The sequence below is a fragment of the Oscarella lobularis genome, chromosome 10 (genome assembly GCF_947507565.1).
Source record: "Oscarella lobularis chromosome 10, ooOscLobu1.1, whole genome shotgun sequence".
Taxonomy (NCBI): Eukaryota; Metazoa; Porifera; class Homoscleromorpha; order Homosclerophorida; family Oscarellidae; genus Oscarella; species Oscarella lobularis.
The window spans coordinates 439,434-456,424 of NC_089184.1; the positions used below are offsets into that span (position 1 = coordinate 439,434).

General features: G+C 42.9%; 9 protein-coding genes across 11 annotated transcripts; 4 read left to right on the plus strand and 5 right to left on the minus strand.

The window, feature by feature from the left end:
* Positions 1–2,845, minus strand: LOC136192113 (uncharacterized). Of its 3 annotated transcripts, XM_065980627.1 has the most exons (15): positions 2,592–2,845; positions 2,387–2,524; positions 2,126–2,329; positions 1,961–2,073; positions 1,804–1,902; positions 1,324–1,740; positions 1,147–1,269; positions 978–1,093; positions 852–927; positions 757–806; positions 611–706; positions 471–554; positions 328–415; positions 199–275; positions 1–142 (listed from the first exon to the last, which is right to left on the minus strand). In XM_065980627.1, exons 3-15 carry the CDS (start codon positions 2,172–2,174, stop codon positions 73–75), a joined length of 1,458 nt encoding a protein of 485 aa, XP_065836699.1. In that variant the 5' UTR covers positions 2,175–2,329; positions 2,387–2,524; positions 2,592–2,845; the 3' UTR covers positions 1–72. The 3 variants fall into 3 exon arrangements, with proteins under 3 accessions (XP_065836699.1, XP_065836698.1, XP_065836700.1); XM_065980626.1 differs by having other exon boundaries at positions 2,387–2,845; XM_065980628.1 differs by lacking the exons at positions 2,387–2,524; positions 2,592–2,845 and having other exon boundaries at positions 2,126–2,340.
* Positions 2,212–3,350, plus strand: LOC136192118 (uncharacterized). Its single transcript, XM_065980632.1, has 2 exons — positions 2,212–2,901; positions 2,955–3,350. Exons 1-2 carry the CDS (start codon positions 2,216–2,218, stop codon positions 3,256–3,258), a joined length of 990 nt encoding a protein of 329 aa, XP_065836704.1. The 5' UTR covers positions 2,212–2,215; the 3' UTR covers positions 3,259–3,350.
* LOC136192119 (BOS complex subunit ncln-like) lies at positions 3,185–5,685 on the minus strand. Its single transcript, XM_065980634.1, has 15 exons — positions 5,537–5,685; positions 5,295–5,485; positions 5,104–5,251; positions 4,953–5,050; positions 4,822–4,905; positions 4,668–4,771; positions 4,532–4,617; positions 4,343–4,482; positions 4,069–4,244; positions 3,939–4,020; positions 3,747–3,881; positions 3,633–3,688; positions 3,526–3,579; positions 3,395–3,473; positions 3,185–3,333 (listed from the first exon to the last, which is right to left on the minus strand). Exons 1-15 carry the CDS (start codon positions 5,670–5,672, stop codon positions 3,277–3,279), a joined length of 1,626 nt encoding a protein of 541 aa, XP_065836706.1. The 5' UTR covers positions 5,673–5,685; the 3' UTR covers positions 3,185–3,276.
* Positions 5,686–5,744: 59 nt separating this feature from the next.
* On the plus strand, positions 5,745–6,410 carry LOC136192172 (uncharacterized). The gene has a single exon (XM_065980692.1). It carries the CDS (start codon positions 5,745–5,747, stop codon positions 6,408–6,410), a length of 666 nt encoding a protein of 221 aa, XP_065836764.1.
* LOC136192094 (RIIa domain-containing protein 1-like) lies at positions 5,968–6,961 on the minus strand. The gene is made up of 4 exons (XM_065980602.1): positions 6,826–6,961; positions 6,688–6,764; positions 6,592–6,638; positions 5,968–6,543 (listed from the first exon to the last, which is right to left on the minus strand). The coding sequence occupies exons 1-4, from the start codon at positions 6,922–6,924 to the stop codon at positions 6,446–6,448; spliced, it is 321 nt and encodes a 106-aa protein (XP_065836674.1). The 5' UTR covers positions 6,925–6,961; the 3' UTR covers positions 5,968–6,445.
* Positions 6,935–10,660, minus strand: LOC136192082 (peroxisomal multifunctional enzyme type 2-like). Its single transcript, XM_065980590.1, has 27 exons — positions 10,546–10,660; positions 10,439–10,492; positions 10,273–10,383; positions 10,165–10,224; positions 10,083–10,104; positions 9,983–10,029; positions 9,769–9,918; positions 9,593–9,715; positions 9,447–9,538; positions 9,368–9,392; positions 9,249–9,314; positions 9,133–9,195; positions 8,978–9,087; positions 8,848–8,926; positions 8,703–8,800; positions 8,591–8,650; positions 8,487–8,538; positions 8,359–8,430; positions 8,206–8,312; positions 8,013–8,148; positions 7,854–7,960; positions 7,715–7,801; positions 7,608–7,660; positions 7,517–7,559; positions 7,332–7,467; positions 7,152–7,279; positions 6,935–7,093 (listed from the first exon to the last, which is right to left on the minus strand). The coding sequence occupies exons 1-27, from the start codon at positions 10,601–10,603 to the stop codon at positions 7,004–7,006; spliced, it is 2,229 nt and encodes a 742-aa protein (XP_065836662.1). The 5' UTR covers positions 10,604–10,660; the 3' UTR covers positions 6,935–7,003.
* LOC136192085 (mitochondrial import inner membrane translocase subunit TIM44-like) lies at positions 10,639–12,636 on the plus strand. Its single transcript, XM_065980593.1, has 13 exons — positions 10,639–10,739; positions 10,798–10,902; positions 10,955–11,035; positions 11,085–11,165; positions 11,219–11,278; positions 11,329–11,418; positions 11,473–11,542; positions 11,593–11,665; positions 11,716–11,801; positions 11,849–12,117; positions 12,175–12,264; positions 12,324–12,428; positions 12,479–12,636. Exons 1-13 carry the CDS (start codon positions 10,671–10,673, stop codon positions 12,596–12,598), a joined length of 1,299 nt encoding a protein of 432 aa, XP_065836665.1. The 5' UTR covers positions 10,639–10,670; the 3' UTR covers positions 12,599–12,636.
* A 304-nt stretch (positions 12,637–12,940) lies between these two features.
* Positions 12,941–15,188, plus strand: LOC136192090 (ubiquitin-conjugating enzyme E2 R2-like). Its single transcript, XM_065980597.1, has 6 exons — positions 12,941–13,066; positions 13,164–13,475; positions 13,533–13,619; positions 13,673–13,770; positions 13,837–13,965; positions 14,766–15,188. Exons 1-6 carry the CDS (start codon positions 13,061–13,063, stop codon positions 15,019–15,021), a joined length of 888 nt encoding a protein of 295 aa, XP_065836669.1. The 5' UTR covers positions 12,941–13,060; the 3' UTR covers positions 15,022–15,188.
* LOC136192086 (galactose-1-phosphate uridylyltransferase-like) lies at positions 15,138–16,963 on the minus strand. Its single transcript, XM_065980594.1, has 13 exons — positions 16,734–16,963; positions 16,599–16,674; positions 16,497–16,545; positions 16,318–16,447; positions 16,214–16,270; positions 16,123–16,164; positions 15,992–16,072; positions 15,886–15,935; positions 15,747–15,832; positions 15,609–15,692; positions 15,513–15,552; positions 15,414–15,465; positions 15,138–15,363 (listed from the first exon to the last, which is right to left on the minus strand). Exons 1-13 carry the CDS (start codon positions 16,926–16,928, stop codon positions 15,223–15,225), a joined length of 1,083 nt encoding a protein of 360 aa, XP_065836666.1. The 5' UTR covers positions 16,929–16,963; the 3' UTR covers positions 15,138–15,222.
* Positions 16,964–16,991: the final 28 nt, after the last annotated feature.

Sequence of the window (16,991 nt, forward strand, 5' to 3'; positions counted from 1 at the left end):
CGCGTGATTAAGAAATTAACTCAAACTGAGTTCAGAAACATTTTGAAATATATGTCCTCTTTGCATCTTCATCTACTTTTTTTCTGGTGATAGAACTGTCAGTGTGGCTTTTACTCCCAAATGATCAGATGCAACTTCGTCACTGAAAACAGAATAGTATAACTTATATTGAAAAAAAAGTCGATATTCAATACGTACTAACGAACACCGTCGTCTAATAAATCAACCTCCTCTATAGAAGCTTTTCCATCCAAATCAACGAGAATAAAGTCAATCTAGAAACCAGAGCTAGTCATTATTCCACATCTGCAAAGCGTTGATGCTCACTCTTTTAACTAAATTATCTTCTAGTGTACTAAAAGTCAGTCCATGATCTCTTGGCTCGTTTTCTCTATACGCACCTGGAGCACCGGGCCTACACATACGAAGAGAGAGAGCAAGGAGTACAAAGTAAATAATTGCTTCATTACCTAGGTTCAGCGTGTAGTGTTGTCCACGCATCTACGAGTCCTTTCATTTTAGTACCATTTATGGATATTTTACCAGTCAAATATCTATGGCATTTTTTTATTGCGAATTAACTGTTTTTTATAGATATTTTGCTCTGTACCTTATGGAATCAGAATGAGGTTCAGCGTTCATGTCACCCATGAGCACCTTGGGCCCACTGTGCATTTTCATAAAATTGCCAATCTCAATAACACTCCTATACGAACATAAAAAAACTAACCTGTACATAACAAAAGCGTTTCTTACGTAAGTCTAGAACGTTCACTCAGAGATAAATGCGTTACGTATACGTGAACCTATTACAAAAATAATTATTGGTATGTGTAATATTTGCTACACACTGAGCCAAGCATTGGAGTCTTCACTTCCGCGTGAAGGCAGATTCTCTGGTGAAAATCTGCCGAATCTTTAGAATTTCTAACATGTAAACATTGTCATTTTTTCAAACCAGTGAATCGATAGTCTACCTGGGAAGAAGGATATAGCTATGATTTACGATAGGATATCTAGAAAAAATGGCCACGCCTTCCTCAACGCGGCCAAACTTTTCGACGGGATACAACATGGCAGGCTGATATACGTACTACAAAAACAAATTATTAATTAAAAATTTTGCACTGTTCTTTGTCTTCTCACCTGATACTGCTGAAGTTCTAATTCGAGATGATGAACCTGACTAGGGCCTTTATAATTCCGTTGAGAAAAATCATAGCGAACTTCTTGAAATCCAAAAATATCCGCGTTACTAGATCGACACAGCTAGAGAATACATGTGCCCTAGAGAGGATTATAGATCCTACGTGTTTTTCTCACTTTTCCAAATTGTCGCAACCTGATGCCGTCTTCGTAAGAATTAAAATTCCACAAATTATAAGTAGCCAAAGTAAGCGTATTATGATTTGCTCCTTTCTTAAATAATTTGCTCAATAGACCACTATCCTGATCGACGTCATCACAGCCGTCGTCAGAGCATTCTTCCCCGTCTCCAACGGATTTATCTTTATCAAAATAATATGTGTGCTGATAAATGTGAAAGGCCTTTTCTCGATCTTTCGTTGCTACAACATTGTGCACGTGCACTCCGTCTCGTGTCGGCCACAGGAGAGTCAGCGCGTAAAGAAGCCCAAAAATGACAAGTCGCTTCTGTCTCGTCAACTGACCACCATCAGATGTCATATCAGTGACATGCGTATAGGCAGCAGTACGACTATCACGAGTCCAATGAAGTTTCTACAGGTGTGGTGATCAATGGCACTAAAATATGCATGCGTCTATAAGAATAATATTCCTTACCATCTTTCTAGGATCGGTTATTGTAGGAGACGCGGGTTTGCCCGTTTCGTCGAAAACGATCGATGAGTCGCCGCGACGCAATCCATTCGCTGTGACCATCTGAGACAGAGCGAATGGACATAGATAGATACAGGGCCCTGTTGGCATCTAGTCCCACCTCGACAATCTCGACCAATTCTGGACTATTCGACGGTAGTGGCGTCCAAGGAGAGGATAGCATTTGTCCATATAAGATCGTTGATTCGAATAAAGGCGAGGGAGTGGGTGATCCTGTCGAGAAAGAGAGTGAGCGAAGTTTCGAAACTTCGTTGCTTTGTCTTACGAGCGAGCCCGAAGCAGAGTAAAAACGGCAGAGAACGAAGCCGCTGCATTTGTTTTTGCTTCCGCTTTTTGCCTATCCCGGATAGCTAGGATGAGGGCGCAACGTTTGAGCTGTTTTTTTCTTTCGTTCGGGCGAAAATCGTCGTCGCGCGATTTCTGCACGCCCCTTCGCGACTCGACGCCAAGCTGCGAGCCCAATTTCGGTCTATCCCGCAACGAAATCAGCCGATTGCCTCTCGTTTCGTTCCCGGGCAAAATTCACCTCGTTTCCAACGAGCAAGACCTGTCGTCCTCTCCCGTTCGCGACGCTCTCGACGAACTCGAAAACTCCACGACGCTGGGCGTGGACACGGAAAGCGCCGTATCGTTCAAAAAAGGCCAATCGCCCAAATTGGCTCTCCTGCAAATTTCGAACGACGAAACGGCAATCGCATTTCGCCTGCACGCCTTCGCCGACCTTCCCCTACCCTTTCGACGCATCCTAACCGGCTCGGCGGTGAAAGTATTCCACGCGGCGATGGCCGAAGCGCGATGTCTCTATCAGAACTACGGCACCGATTTGTGCCACGTCGTCGACACGCTCGCCTTCGGGCAGCAACTCGACGCGCCTCTATTGAGACTCGTCGACTTGGCGGCCATCTTTTTGAATTGTCGCATATCGAAGTCGCGAAGCGTGCGCCTGTCGAATTGGATGGCAAGCGAATTGAGCCCGTTGCAAATTAGTTACGCGGCCACCGACGCTTGGATGACGAGAAAAGTTTATCTCGCAATGCGCAGGTGCAAAATTTGAAAAAAAATTAATTAATTAATGTGATTGGTGCTTTTTATAGATATGCAGATGAGCGAGGAATTTCCGTTCCTGCGCCTATGCAATCGTTCGTCGGTCATCTGGCGACGGGAAAAACGAAAGGACTTCGACGAATCGCTCGAGATTTGGGCATTCCTCTTCTAGTCGAACCCGCGACTCAGATCGAGGATAATGATGATGATGGCGATAGGGAACGAATTCTGGACGAACACTTACGGGAACATTGCGAAAACGTTGTCAAGAAAACGACGCTTCAAAAGTCGGATGGCACTTATGTGGTCACCACGACAACGACAACGTCTATAACTCACAAAAGCAATGACTAGGGGAATTTTACTACAATACTATGCCGTTTTGGGTTTATAGTGTAGGAGGACAAGGTTGCTAATTGTGCTAAATGACTAAAGAAAAAAAAGGAGATGATATTTTGATTAAATAAATAAATAAATAAATGAAATTCACCTGAATAGCGTAGAAGACGACGAAAAGATAGCAAACTATACCGGCGGTGAGAAACAAATCGAAAAGCGCCGGTTTGACGCTGAAAAGAATAAATTTCGTTTTCAAATTTCTACACACAACGGATTTCTTACCTATACATATAGAGCTTTGTCTCCGCTATATCATAGAAAACGAATTCTGGTTCTCTACACCAAAAAATTCGGTAAAAGGGCAAGCTAACATTTTAAATAATAAATACTTTTTATCCGGCTTCGTTTGGTACCTCCTAACGTCCTTTACATGCTTAGCAAGAGTCTATAGGGAACACACTTAGGTAGGGGCACTTAGATTCAATGTTTTTTAAATAATGCACTTGTTCTAATGATGATAAAAGTGGATGATCTTTTCCTACCAGTTGAGCGGCGCGAGAAAACGACGACAGGTAGTTTACCCACGCTCCGACGTGTTCTTCGCTCACGCTATATTCATCGCCCAACAGGTGAAACGACTACAGAACGAGAAAACCCTTTAATCAATCAATTAATTATATAAAAACCCTTCTAACCTCGACATCTAAGTTAAATATGAGCCCGGCAAGGCCTTCAGCTAAAACGACAGTGTTCTCTTTCAAAACCCCCACATCGACGCTAAAAATAAAATACAATTTATTGATTATATTTATTTATTAGGTATACTGTTTATCGAATATGGAGTATCCTTCGGCGTCCGAGTTTTCCTTCTGAGATATCGTCCCAGCGGGAAGTCGTTTCATGGAGAATGTCTCGTGTTCCCATGCCAGTAGCTCATTGGCCAAATTGATTTTTTTGTGTACGACTGTAAAATTCATGGGTGGCTCATGCAAATCGGCGGCCTAAAAATTAGCCAATAATATTAATTAACAATACGTAAACAATGAATAACAAACCCTTTTCAGATTCTACGTAAAATAAATTTTGATTGCATCACTACACATAATATTCCTTTTATTACTTGAACTATGCTGGCTGGGATTCCATCCTTGGGAGGTTTTGACACGTGCAGATGAAGGGAATTTGATCCGCCAATTGTATCCAAACATAGAACATATTTTGCATCCGTCAAAATTCCCTCTAATAAAAATTATTATTTATTTATTTAATTTTATTTATGTATTTCTACCGTTGGCTTCGTAGTCTTCTATCCATTTACGAGTTCCCTGATAATTGAATGCCCCTCCTCCAGACAAGAAGAACAGCAAATTGTATCTTCACGTAAAGAATTAATTTTATTTCAAAATCTGTCTGTGAGTACTAACTGAGCTTGAGTTCTGGAATCAGCATAAAGACGCGAAAATAATCTTGCCAACTCCAACAGAGCAGCCACTCCACTCCCATTCGAATCAGCCCCAAAGGATAAACTCTATTAATTAATTAATTAAAATACCATGCAAAGATTATTTATTTATTTACGGGAGCAATTCCAAATGAATCGTAATGAGCAACAATGGCAATGGTAGGAAGATGATCTTCTATCCCACGCCCAATCAATTTACCCTATAAGATCCTAAAACTGTTGCCAATTACGTCGCCTCTCCTCCCACCTGAATGCTTGTTATCAATGTATCTTTCTTGGGTTTTGATTCGGAGATATCCGATGTAGCTACTTGATAGCCATACGTAGAGAAAACATCAAGAAGAGCTACAAATAAATTTAGTCACTAATACATATTTTTATTATTGATGTTATTTTACCTGCTGCGGCTGACGATGCTTGATCTGCCGTTATAGCATGAGACACTTCCTCGTATATCTTCAACACCGTTTCGTCATCGTACACAAAATATACGGGAATGTTGACGGGCTCCTCTTCTAAAATCTCTCGCTCCAAATCCATCCATTCCTTAGAGAGAACATTATTAAAATTAAGGGTTTTGCTTTTCTACCTCTAAAAAGTCTTGAGACAGCTGCGAGAGGTTCTTGGGAACGATCACGACGATCGCTCCAGCTCCAGATATAGTCAATTCGCGAAATTTTTCCATCGTCAAATCGACGAGCAATATGAGAACGCAGCGTCGATTCAGCATCTTCGCCGAAGCCGGACGCGCCTCCATGTTGATGTACGCGCTTCGGCTGCCTAGAAATGTACGTTGAAAAGCGGATACGGAAGCGATTGGTTCGAAGTGACCGTGTTGCGTGCCGTGGAGATCGAATTGCTGCATGCGAAACGCTGGGAAGTCGTGGACGCCGTTCACGCCGCGTATTGCGCCGAAAAGTAGCGCTGGAAGTAGACATATCTCGAGGAATTCGTCAATTCCGTACATCGTGGTGCACGTGTTTACTACGAAGGGCGTGTCGTGCGCAGACACGACGATGCTCACGTGACAATCAGTGTTATGGCCGAAATCGCCGTAGAGGAGCCAGATGAAGTCTCCATGGACGATTCTGACGAATCGAGCGACGATGCGATGGACGTCGCAGCGCCTAGATCGAGCAAACAGGCGAAGAAGACGAAGAAAGGGCAAAAGCAGAAGATCCGGGACATCAAACGATTACTAAAACGCGACGATTTGTCGGCGACAGTTCGACAAGCGCAGGAAAGAATGCTCGCCTTACTGCAGAACGAAGTAAAGGAGACGGATCGTCTAAAAAAATTCAAAAAAATGTCGAAAAAGTACAAAATGGTCAAATTTTTCGATCGACGAAAAGTGGCGCGAAAACTCAAAGCGGCACGACGCCAAAAAACGGAAAACGAAGCGATGGAAGAACTAAAAAAGGACTACAACTACGCAGTCCATTTTCCCCTCGACAAAAAATACATATCCCTTCATCCCCCACCCAACGAAAAAGAGCGCGAAAAACAACTCGAAATTCGAGAGAATATCGACGAACTCGTGAAATCGGGGCAATTGGATGACGCGAGTATGGAGATATTAGAAGGAACGAGAAGAGAAAAGTCTCGCAAAAGAAGAGGATATGTGAGTCAAGGAGAAAAGGATCATCATATGAATAGCTCCCCTATAATGGACACTGATACTACTAAAGACGATTTCTTTATGTGAGCATGTATTTTATGGGGGTATCTGAAACTAATTAATTAAATTGCTTGACTCATTTTTCGCGCTTTGAATACGTTCCTATGTTCCTTGACGTGTTCCTGGATAGAATCAGCCAGCTCCGGTTGACTAAAGTGCTCTAATAGATATCAATAATAATTTCATACACTGTTTCTACTAAACTTGCCTGCGGCGAATTGTCGCACGTTTTCGGGTCGTTTTATCAAGACCTCTCTATTAATTTAGCAACATTGTATCATCAGTTCCCCGTATTATTTCTTACTTCATGAATCCGGACAGTAATAGAGTTACTTCAGGATGATTTCGAAGATACGCTTCGTTTTCTATTCGTGTTCGAATCTTGTTGTGCGAATTCGGCGTAAACAAAGTGGTTTCGAGGGCTCTCGCTCTTGAAGCTGACCTTTTTCTTGTCCAGTTTTGCCTGCTGTTCTTCTGTCAATGCTTTGGCATCATGATTTTCGACCGACTGTAGCCGTACGCCTTTCAACGGATCCGACATCTCGATCTCGTTGTTTACGCATGTGCACTCGGTGAAAACCACGACAACGTACACTCCCGGATACCAATAAAGAAAACATTCAAAGTTTGGGCAGGTCTTTTGTGAGAACATCCATTTTCTGGGCCAGCATGACATTCCCTTGTATCTTCAGCTGTCCCTCGAAAAACGCCTAGAGAGAAAGACCCAGCCATTGCATAAATACTGCACATATTTTTTGATTGACTTACCTTCTGGCCATTCAACTTCCCACTAACCAAATCCACGAAATCTCCGTCTGAAATTGTCAGCGTTATGTCTGGTTTTCCATCTGGCGTTCCCCTCTTCAGTGCAGGCGGGCTCGCTTTCAAATCAACAGCTGAATACAAAAACGCTAATACCTAACAACCTCTTCGCCCCTAAGCGCTTACTCCATTCTCGAACGACATTTCCATCCTTGGTGATCTTCCAGAAATACACAGCTGACAGCTGTCGCGCCACTGACGGATTGGAACGAACGCGATTTCCTATCGCTTCAAAAATGACGTCACTAGACAACTCGCTTGTCTAAATAAATAAATCAATAATTACACGGTAGAAAACGTTCGTTTTTTACCTGAACCGACGGTGACGGCGCCACTTGAGGTTCCTCTCCTCCACTAAAAGACGATTAAGCAACAATTATCGCCTTTGCTATAAAATCTTACCTTTCAATGTCAACATAGCCTCCGGTGATAGAAACGTCACCAGTTTCGACAACCTGAAAAGGAAGAGGCCTTAGGGAAAGATCCATTCACGCTGAAACAAAAGGTACAGAAGTCTGAAAGAAAACTCTGTTGTCTGCTTTCCACATTTCTGTTCTGAGAGTGTGTCCAGGCAAGACAGGCCGGGAAAAGCGTCCCTAATAAAAATAATTCTAATAATTATGTCTGTTGATACTCTTTTTAGCTCACTTTAATACACTTCACTTTGCTTGGATCGTAATTGGTAAATTTCTCCATGACGTGACGCACGGAGTGTCCAAATGTCGAGAGGCCATGAAGAATAGGCTGCGCAAATCCTAAAGAAATTCTTAAACGTCAAAAAAAATAGACATGCAATATTCCTCCCACCTCCAACAGCGGCAAAATCAGCATCAATGTGCAACGGGTTATAATCACCGCTGAGACGATAAATTGCAGCTTGATCCAGTGACGTTTTCTCCTCAACCACAACATCCGGAGCACGTCTTGGCGGAGACATAGGCGGCTACATATAAATAAAAAAAAACGATATAGATATATAGTACTAAAAAATGTGAGTAACCTTTATGAATTTGGCTTTGGACTCTCCACCAAAACGTCCGGCTCCTTTCAAGAAGGTAATGATCTGGCTGAAGCAAAGCCGTTCCTTGGCTTCATTGTATGTTGTAGCTAAAGGGAAGATGTCTTGATTTTTCAAATGTAGTCATTTCTGTACCGTTTGCTACAATGACTGCTCCAGTTCGCTTGTCGAGAATTTCAGCAATTTTAATTTCGGTTGTCAAGGTGCCTGAAAAATCAAATTTTCAAAAAATGTATACACGTCAAAAATCGCGGTTCTTTTACCGGACGTTGGTAGAGGTTTGTATAATTCAAGATATTGCTCTCCATGAAGAAGCTGTCAAAAAACAAAGACGAATTATAATTAGAAACTTTAATTTTTCACCTACGTTTGCGTAATGAATGTCAACATCTTTCATGACCTCTTGAACCATTGGAAGCATTCCCTCCTACAAAAGTCTCTCTAATTTTAACAATTCTCTTCTCTCTCTATAGACATACCATTGACGGAAGAACAGCGAATGTCGGAAGCGTGCAAAAATCGCTGTGACCTTCGTACAAAAATTTCAACTGAGCAGGATCCGAAACCTTGGCTCCAACTACGTCATAGGTTAAAAATATATAGATATAATAGAATTTTCTTCACCTCCCAAGGCGTAAAGGATGGAGTCTCTATCCGTGTACTGGAAAGGTTTTACAGTTACTGTGCGAGAGAAAATCTTTTGCTATGTAAAATAGGTCAGCTACTGTAATATATATACATAAATAGTATATACTATGTCGATGCCAGCAAATGGAGATGATGAGGTGGAAGCAGACCCGTAATTGATTGATAATTTAGCGTCGTCTGTTCCCCTGCTTTTTTCAATAGCAAATGAAGTTGCCTCTGAGAAGAAAGTCGGTCTTTGTTAAGAGATCGGATCACGTGTACCAGCTGAATTGGTGTGATGAACAGAGTTGGTAAAATCAGTGATTTTGGCCCAATTGTCTCGCACTAACCCGCCCATATAAATCATCTAACCATCACATTTAAAACAAATATTTTACCGTCTTCAATGCTTGGTATCTCGTCTCCCTTTTTGAGACCGGCACCCGCACTTTTCTCCCATCTCACTGTACCCCCCGCAGTGAAGATAACGAATTAACGCGGAAAAACGCCGTCCTACCTCTTCCAGCCCATCCAGAAGCAACCTAATAAAGAACAAAGACTATGAGAAAAAGGGTGCATCCTTTAGTTGACTTCACCTCGAACAACTTGCCCGTCTCTTGGCAACTTTCGTGGCAAAGATACGCGGCAAAGGGAGCGACAAACTCCGGCTTCAAGTCCTTTTCAACAGCTACAAAAACACGGGTATTCATTATATAAATATATATATATATATATTAATTACCGGTTGGAAGGAGGCCTTCAGTCATTCTTGAAATAGCAGTTGGTGCTATTGTATTGCAATTAATTCCATATTTGGCTCCTTCCAGGGAAAGAGTATTGCCCAAGCCAAAAACTCCCATCTTGGCTGAAATAAAAAATCCCTAATTAAAAGTGTCAAAAAAATGATTATCATCCAACCTGCGCTATAGTTCGATTGACCGAAATTCCCGTAGATTCCGGATGTGGAAGCGACCATCAATATCCTTCCGTAATTCTGTTTTCGCATGTGAGGCCAAGCGGCCTTTGTGACGAGATACGAGCCTCGAAGATGAACGCGATGAACCATATCTAGAGAGAGGGAAAAAAACATATAATATAATAAGAGATTAGGTAAGACGTTATTTCTGCTCACCCCAGTCTGGAGTAGCCATTTTCAAAAATGAACGATCGCGCAAAATTCTAGAGTACCACCCCCCCTAATCAGACGCAAACAAATGATTTTCTCCTCTTACCCGGCATTATTGATGAGTATATCTAAACACATATAGAACGGAAGTAAAAATCTATAATAAAAAAAGTAGGCGTGTCCTTTACCCAAGCGACCGAAACTATCGATTGCAGTTTGAACGATTTTCTCGCCGTCCTCCACCGAATCTAGCAGCGCAATCAACACAAGCGCTAAAAATCGAATTGATTACCCACCGTAATTGCTCACAGCAGATCCTCCCTGGTTGCGAATCTCTTGCACGACATTATCGGCGAGACGAGTGCTCCCTGGCGCCGATCCGTGCGGATCTCCGCCGAGATCGTTCACTAGCGTACGCGCGTGCAACTGTTTCTCCACGCGCGAGCCCGATCGCGCTCTTACCGACAACGGAGGCTCCTCGCGAGGCGAGCAAAAGCGCGTAGCATCGTCCGAGTCCTGCAGAACGACGACGTCATATCGATTTGATGCAATCGATGAGTTTTTTCGACCTCCTCCGGCTCCGGTCACTACTGCGACTCTGCCGTCGAAGCGCAGAAGCTTGTTCATTTGCCACCTACGGGAGTCTGAGTGTTATACGGGAGTTCGTTCGAACCACGTTTTGTTTCGTTTCCGAATGGCTCAGCAATGGAAAGTCGCCTCGCGGGGCGTCGTCAGAGCTTCGAGACAGATTATTTCGATAGAAGTAGGCGCGTTTCGTCGACTCGGGGGCGAGATGACGAAATTTCTTATCATTCTCCAAGGCGAGACGATTTTTGAGCGCGAGAGGCCCGCCGAAAAGACAAAGCTTCTTGAATACGTTCATCGAAAACATTCGTCAGGGATTGCGAAAAGAGAAAGATATACAGGCGCGAGAACTTACCGTGCTGCCACGCCCACTTCCACGATCTTCTTTTCCAGGAATCGTTGAAAAAATTGCAGGAAGAGTCAGAAAAGTCGTCGTCATTGAAAAGTGTCAAGGAAACGCTCGATTCCGCTAAGGTCGCTTCATCGGAGGCGCGTAGCTGTTTCTAAATTTTTTGATTTTTAGGTGAAAGCGGAAACTGCAGCATCGGAAGGCTCTTCGGCAGTCAAATCCATTTATGAGAGACTGAGAACAGCAACGGCATCGGTTGGAGATCCAGACTCACTGTGACGTCATTTTTGAAGTGTTCCTTTTTTTAGATCTACGGGAAAGTTAGTCAGACTGAAGTAGCTAAGGAAGCAAAGGATGTATCTGATAAGGCAGAGAAGCAATAGTGTTATTACCTAATATTGATTGATTCTGTATTTAGATTCTTGAAGAAGCGAAAGAAACTGCGGAAAAAGTGGCAAAACAAGGACAAGAATTAGGAAAAACGGAAGCGTTTAAGACAATAAAGAAAGTACGAGCGGAAATGACTATTTCGAAGGGATGCGTACTGACGTCATAAATCTAGGGTTTCGGCGAACTAAAAGGGGAATTATTTGATGAAGCGGCGTCAAAATCAGAACCATATAAAGCGCCAAGTTAGCACAGAGAGAAATTAATACAATTAAATAAAAATAAAAATATTCAGATAAGCTAAGAAAGCGAACTGCAAGCAGCGCGTTAAACGTGCAAGAAAAGGAAAAGATTATTCAACCAGATGAGTAGGGAAGTATTTAATCAGGTATTGATTTTTTATTTTTTTAATTAACAGTACTACTACAACTGTGGTTATGCACAAAGACTCCAAATGGGCGTCTCAATGGAAAGCCTTCAAAGACGACAATCCAGTTTTAAATCGTATATACATAAAAAATAAATAAACACATTTTATAAAGATTATTTAGGATTATTTGAATTGAAAATGAAATATGATGAAAGTGATAATTTTTTGATTCGCGTCACAAGAACGGTTACGGATCGGGTTACGGATCTTTTTGGGGGAGCGTTTAGCCAAACGGAAATGGCAGCCACATTGGCCGAAATTGCCAAAATTGATCCAACATTCGAAAAGGCAAAGTTTCTTCACCAATGTGAAAAGGACATCATACCGACTATATTAGAAGCGTTTCTTAGTCAAGACTTGGATGTACTGAAAGATTGGTGCCACGATTCGGTTAATTAATAAAATTAATTAATTAATCTAGGTCAATTTTTAATTTTGCTTGTTTAGGCATTTGCTATTTTTTCTGCTCTTATTGAACAGGACAAGCAGTTCGGTAGAAAAAACGAAACGAAAGTGTTAGACATACGGGGAGTTGATGTAAGTGTTTTCGAAAATCAATACATTGGTATCTTTTTTTTGAAGTGAAACATGCATAGGTTATTATAGGGAAGGTTATGGAGCTTGGGCCCGTTCTAGTTGTGTCGTTTAATGCTCAGCAGTTGTCTACTGTTCGAGATTCGAAAGGGGAAATAATTGGAGAGGTGAATTCTATATTATTTATAATATAGAATTTTTATTATAATTCATTTAGGATAACATTGAAAATGTTAACTATATCTGGGCTCTGTGTCGAGACCAGAGTGTCTTTGATCCATCAGCCGCTTGGAGATTGCTCGAATTTGGGGTGAATACCAGTAGTGCATGGGTCTAATTACAGTATAGGTAATAGTCACGTGGCGTTTATTGGCGGGTTAGACTTGTTTAACCGTCGTTAACTTCGCCGGAATATGGCGTGCGCTAGGAGTCCACTCGCGCACTCTCATTGGCTAACAGGGGGTGTTTCCAATTGGACCGCGGCCTTTGTGACGTCGCCTTTCTCTCATGCTCGCTGCGATCGGCGGTCCCATCCCCTCCCCCCCTGGCTTAGTTAGGATCTCCACTGGTTATCCAGTGTGACACAACGGTGGGGACAGGTTGCCCGGATACTCCGGTTACCATGACAACCATTGCGGTTATGGCTGTCTAGCTACATCCGGGACCTGCCCCAGCGTTGACCACCAGGCTTTAGGAAGCCTGGTGTGTTAGGTACCTAGATCCTCTCGGCGAGCGGTGTTATCGGGAGTGGCCCATTGCCTTCTGTCGGACAGGGGGCCTGGCCCCCCCCCTCCCCTCCATGGAGGTAAGTAGTTAACGGCAAATAAATAATTCTCCAGCAGGAGCCCCTTTCGTTTCGTGACCCAGTTTTCTTACCTTTCTCTGGGCTCCTTGATTTCAAGGCAAAACAAAACATCGCTTACTCGATCGCCACGCCTTTTGGTGACTCATTGGTTTCCGGGACATTTGTCCGATTGCTAGAGGCCCAAGTTCCCGTCTGTATCTCTTCTTGTCGCCCATTCTCACTTCCCTTCGCGATGGCATCGACATCGCCGTCATCGTCGATGCGCGCACTATCCCAGGAACTGAAAAAACTTTCGACGGAGCCGCTGGAAGGCTTCAGCGTGACTTTACCCGAAGAAGACAACATGTTCGAGTGGAACGTCACGATTTTCGGTCCTCCTGGGACTCTCTACCAGGGCGGATACTTCAGAGTAAGCGCTCAAACACTCGACAAACGATAGCCCTTACTGACACGCGTCCCAACACAGGCGCACATGTCCTTTCCGAAGGATTATCCCTACTCGCCTCCGACTTTCACCTTCGTCACGAAAATGTGGCACCCCAATGTATACGGGGTAACAAAGTGACCCTTTTTCCCCGATGTATCGATGCGATCCCCGCGGTTTAGAACGGCGAAGTGTGTATATCGATCCTTCATCCGCCCGGCGAAGACGCAATGAGCGGCGAACTTCCTGCCGAAAGATGGAACCCAACGCAATCCGTTCGGTATGCCACGCCCCCTCCCTCCCCCCCACCCCTCTCGTTTTCTCTCATTCTATTTCTCTCGCGTAGAACGATTCTTTTGAGCGTCATATCGCTTCTAAACGAACCGAATACGGCGTCGCCGGCGAACGTCGACGCTTCGGTCATGTATCGAAAGTGGAAGGACAAGAAAGACAATCAATACGAGAAAATCGTGCGGTAAGACGCGAACGGGGTCTCGCGGACGAGGGGGGAGGGGCTCTTATTTGATCATCGCTTCGTACCTATGGATTCCGTCAATCAGACTAGCGCGGTCGCTTTGTGTTGGAGAGAACAGGCTCGTTCTGGTCTCTATTCATTCACGGGGACCACGCCCACTTCCCGTTTCGTTTCTCTCACCCTTCTTCTATATTTTGACGAAGGCGTGTGAAACGAGCGTCTTCTCAGAGAGACGCCTCCTTTCTTTTGTGTGTGTGTGTGTGGTTTAGGTGGGTGGATGGGTGGGTGGGATGAAAGGAAGAGATTTATATATGGAAAGATATGTTTCCCTGCACCTGGGGGCCTTTGTGGTGGTGGTGGTGGTGGGAGGGGGAGGGGAAATCCATAATCTTATTGTACTATTATAACAATGAGATAAGGCCCTTTATCATAAGTGTACTTCTTGCTTGGGGAAGGGTAGGCATTAATTCTATAGGAACAAATAGCACGTTCTAACTAAAAAAGTTACGCATATTCTACTAGTTTCAATGCAACCGCTATAGTAAATCTGGGCTCTAAAACCAACAAGAAAAACTGACTAACTAAAAAAGTTACACACATTCTATTACCTCAACATAACTATTAATTAAAACGAGGCCTGACTGCGTAGGCTCTATAGAGCACAGCTTTGACTAATATAAGGCCGTCCTGTGATACTTAGGGGTAGGGTAAAAGTTACGCACATTCCATTCCCCTAATTAAACCTTGATGAAGAGGCCTAGCCTCTATAAGCTGACTAATAAGAGGTGCTTCTATTCTAGGACCCAAGTGGAATCAACGAAGAAGGACGCGGCTAAGGACGGGGTCACCGTTCCCTGTACCTTAGAAGACTACTGCATAAAAACGCGTCCCGAATCATTGAGCATGACCACGGAAGACTTGTTAGACTATTACGATGATGATTACGAAGACGACGATGAGGGCGGCGGCGGCGGCGGCGGCGGAGGCGGCGGAATATCTGATGAGAGCTCCGACGACGAAGAGGCGGCGGATGATAGCGGAAATGCTGAAATTTAAATATAGAAACCACGTCCCTCCCTCCCTCCATCCCAGTTCCCTTATTAGGCACGTCATCTCTAAATAATATATTGCTTACCCCCATCAACTTCTCTCTCTTTTTTCATGAATCCCTCTTGTCGCAAGTGTACAGTTTATTACTGCAACATAATAAAATAAAAAATGAATGCAGCAGCAGCGTGGAGCCAGCCTTTGGAGGCGTTATTTCGTCTCCTTGTCTTTCTTCTCCGCCTCCTTGTAATGAACGTCGGAACACGCTCTCAATTGTTCAGCTGCTTTTTCGGCTGTGAGATCTCTCTGGCCTTGAGAAAGCAACTCAAAGCCAACCATGAATTTTCGTATCTTATTTCAACTGAATTAGGGTATGTATTAATAGAAAATTTGATGCTTACGGTGGATGATCTCAATAGGCAAGGATAATAGTGACCATGAAATTGCCAATGACTATAAATCAATAAAATATGAAATTATATTTTCATTGATTTATTTACCTGTAGTCTTTTCCTTTTGCTTCGGGACCTGTTGGTGCGCCTGCAGTTTTGGGGATCAAATATTTGAATATTTTAAATTGTTTAGTGTTATCTTGCCATGCCATCCCATAGAGTAGGGAAAAGAGCATTCAAACAAGTTGTCATATTTCACGAGAAGTCGTTTCATAATAGAAGCCAAACCTATTAATTAATTAATTAATTAATCAATAAAAATTACGAGGGAGTTTGGCGTGCTTTTTCGCTCGTCGCTCTCGAGATCCGGAAAACGCAAAATGTGACGTTTGCGAGGCAAAAGAATGACTTCAAAAGGCCAAAGTGCCCTAAAAAATAAAAATACTAAATAGAGAAAAGAACCCGGAAGCTGTTACACTACCAATAAGGGACAATTACAATCCAATCATCGTTCTCAACAACAACACGTTCCTAAAAGAATATTAAGAAAACTCTCTATTTTATTTATTTACTTATTTATTTATTACTTTTGATTTGGCTTCTAGTTCAGCGTAATCCAATAGCATTGGCTTTCCATGTTCCTTCAAGTATTTCTTCATATTTTCATCCTAAAGAAACGTTTAGTCGAAAATTTGAATTTCTCACCGCTGTTCTGCACCTCGTATTGAGGCTCAGTAGGCAAAAATGATGTAGCCCAAATCTCAAAATAATACATTTCAATTTGTTATAATTAGTCAAATATTTTTTACCTGGCAATGTGGATGAGGATTAGAGCAACCATTGATTTCGCCTTTGTTTTCAAAAACCTTTAATTAAAAAGTTTTCAATTTTGAAATAAGAGCCAATCATGTACCTGAACCCACGTGAACTTTTCTCCCAATTCCTGAACCTGATGAATCCATTCCTCAACAACTTTTTGAATTTCCTCCACGCTCATCAGCGGCAAAGTGACGTCCGAACGAGGATGAAAACACATGACTCTACTGAAAAAAACATAGGAAATAATTTTATTTATTAATATAACCCATCTACCATGTTCCAGCAGCATGAGCACATTTCATTAGAGGATGGCTTGGAGGCCCTGAAATAAACAAAATGATTACTTCTATGATATGTTATGGACTTTCTTATTACCTGGAGAAGGAATTTCTGGTAGAAGAGCCGGAAAATCGTTGTCAAAAACGTACGTTTCTTCATATTTTGGTGTCACCTAACGTGCGCTAGTAGCGTCACAAACTATTCGAAATTCTCGCTTTGTCGCCTTCTCGCCTTTCCGTTTGGTCTCGTAACGCCTGGCGACAGCGGATTTGTTGGATCAAAAGGCGGGATGAATTTCTCCTCGGCTCGTTCCTTTTTTCCGTGCCACGGTCGTTTTAATCGGTGCGGCGACACCAAAACCCAATCGCCACGAAGCGGATTAAAGCGCATATGCTGATGATCAGCTGCATCGAACTTCTCGGCCATTTCTACAGCAGAAATCTCGAAAGCTAGCAAACATTCACGTGACCAGCGCGCGCGAGATTCACG

Bases quoted from the DNA above. Each gene is read 5' to 3' on its own strand.
- LOC136192090 (XM_065980597.1), top strand. The intron at 13,771-13,836 runs GTATGCCACGCC...TCTCTCGCGTAG, and splicing joins AACCCAACGCAATCCGTTCG to AACGATTCTTTTGAGCGTCA. The intron at 13,966-14,765 runs GTAAGACGCGAA...CTTCTATTCTAG, and splicing joins CAATACGAGAAAATCGTGCG to GACCCAAGTGGAATCAACGA.
- LOC136192082 (XM_065980590.1), bottom strand. From the start codon at position 10,603: ATGAACAAGCTTCTGCGCTTCGACGGCAGAGTCGCAGTAGTGACCGGA. The intron at 10,384-10,438 runs GTAAGAGCGCGA...CGCGTACGCTAG, and splicing joins GCGAGGAGCCTCCGTTGTCG to TGAACGATCTCGGCGGAGAT. The intron at 9,919-9,982 runs GTGAGCAGAAAT...CCCTCTCTCTAG, and splicing joins AATGGCTACTCCAGACTGGG to ATATGGTTCATCGCGTTCAT.
- LOC136192085 (XM_065980593.1), top strand. From the start codon at position 10,671: ATGGCTCAGCAATGGAAAGTCGCCTCGCGGGGCGTCGTCAGAGCTTCG. The intron at 10,740-10,797 runs GTAGGCGCGTTT...TCATTCTCCAAG, and splicing joins GACAGATTATTTCGATAGAA to GCGAGACGATTTTTGAGCGC. The intron at 10,903-10,954 runs GCGCGAGAACTT...CTTCTTTTCCAG, and splicing joins GAAAAGAGAAAGATATACAG to GAATCGTTGAAAAAATTGCA.
- LOC136192094 (XM_065980602.1), bottom strand. From the start codon at position 6,924: ATGTCGGATCCGTTGAAAGGCGTACGGCTACAGTCGGTCGAAAATCAT. The intron at 6,639-6,687 runs GTAAGAAATAAT...CTAAATTAATAG, and splicing joins TTACTGTCCGGATTCATGAA to AGAGGTCTTGATAAAACGAC. The intron at 6,544-6,591 runs GCAAGTTTAGTA...GATATCTATTAG, and splicing joins CGTGCGACAATTCGCCGCAG to AGCACTTTAGTCAACCGGAG.
- LOC136192118 (XM_065980632.1), top strand. From the start codon at position 2,216: ATGAGGGCGCAACGTTTGAGCTGTTTTTTTCTTTCGTTCGGGCGAAAA. The intron at 2,902-2,954 runs GTGCAAAATTTG...TGCTTTTTATAG, and splicing joins GTTTATCTCGCAATGCGCAG to ATATGCAGATGAGCGAGGAA.
- LOC136192113 (XM_065980627.1), bottom strand. From the start codon at position 2,174: ATGCAGCGGCTTCGTTCTCTGCCGTTTTTACTCTGCTTCGGGCTCGCT. The intron at 416-470 runs GTAATGAAGCAA...TCGTATGTGTAG, and splicing joins ACACTACACGCTGAACCTAG to GCCCGGTGCTCCAGGTGCGT. The intron at 276-327 runs GTGAGCATCAAC...TCTGGTTTCTAG, and splicing joins AAGATAATTTAGTTAAAAGA to ATTGACTTTATTCTCGTTGA.
- LOC136192172 (XM_065980692.1), top strand. From the start codon at position 5,745: ATGGCCGAAATCGCCGTAGAGGAGCCAGATGAAGTCTCCATGGACGAT.
- LOC136192119 (XM_065980634.1), bottom strand. From the start codon at position 5,672: ATGTACGGAATTGACGAATTCCTCGAGATATGTCTACTTCCAGCGCTA. The intron at 4,483-4,531 runs GTAGAAATACAT...AATTTTTATTAG, and splicing joins AGAAGACTACGAAGCCAACG to AGGGAATTTTGACGGATGCA. The intron at 3,474-3,525 runs GTAAGAAATCCG...TATTCTTTTCAG, and splicing joins ACAAAGCTCTATATGTATAG to CGTCAAACCGGCGCTTTTCG.
- LOC136192086 (XM_065980594.1), bottom strand. From the start codon at position 16,928: ATGGCCGAGAAGTTCGATGCAGCTGATCATCAGCATATGCGCTTTAAT. The intron at 16,675-16,733 runs GCGAGAAGGCGA...AGCGCACGTTAG, and splicing joins TTACGAGACCAAACGGAAAG to GTGACACCAAAATATGAAGA. The intron at 16,165-16,213 runs GTAAAAAATATT...TATTATTTTGAG, and splicing joins ATCCTCATCCACATTGCCAG to ATTTGGGCTACATCATTTTT.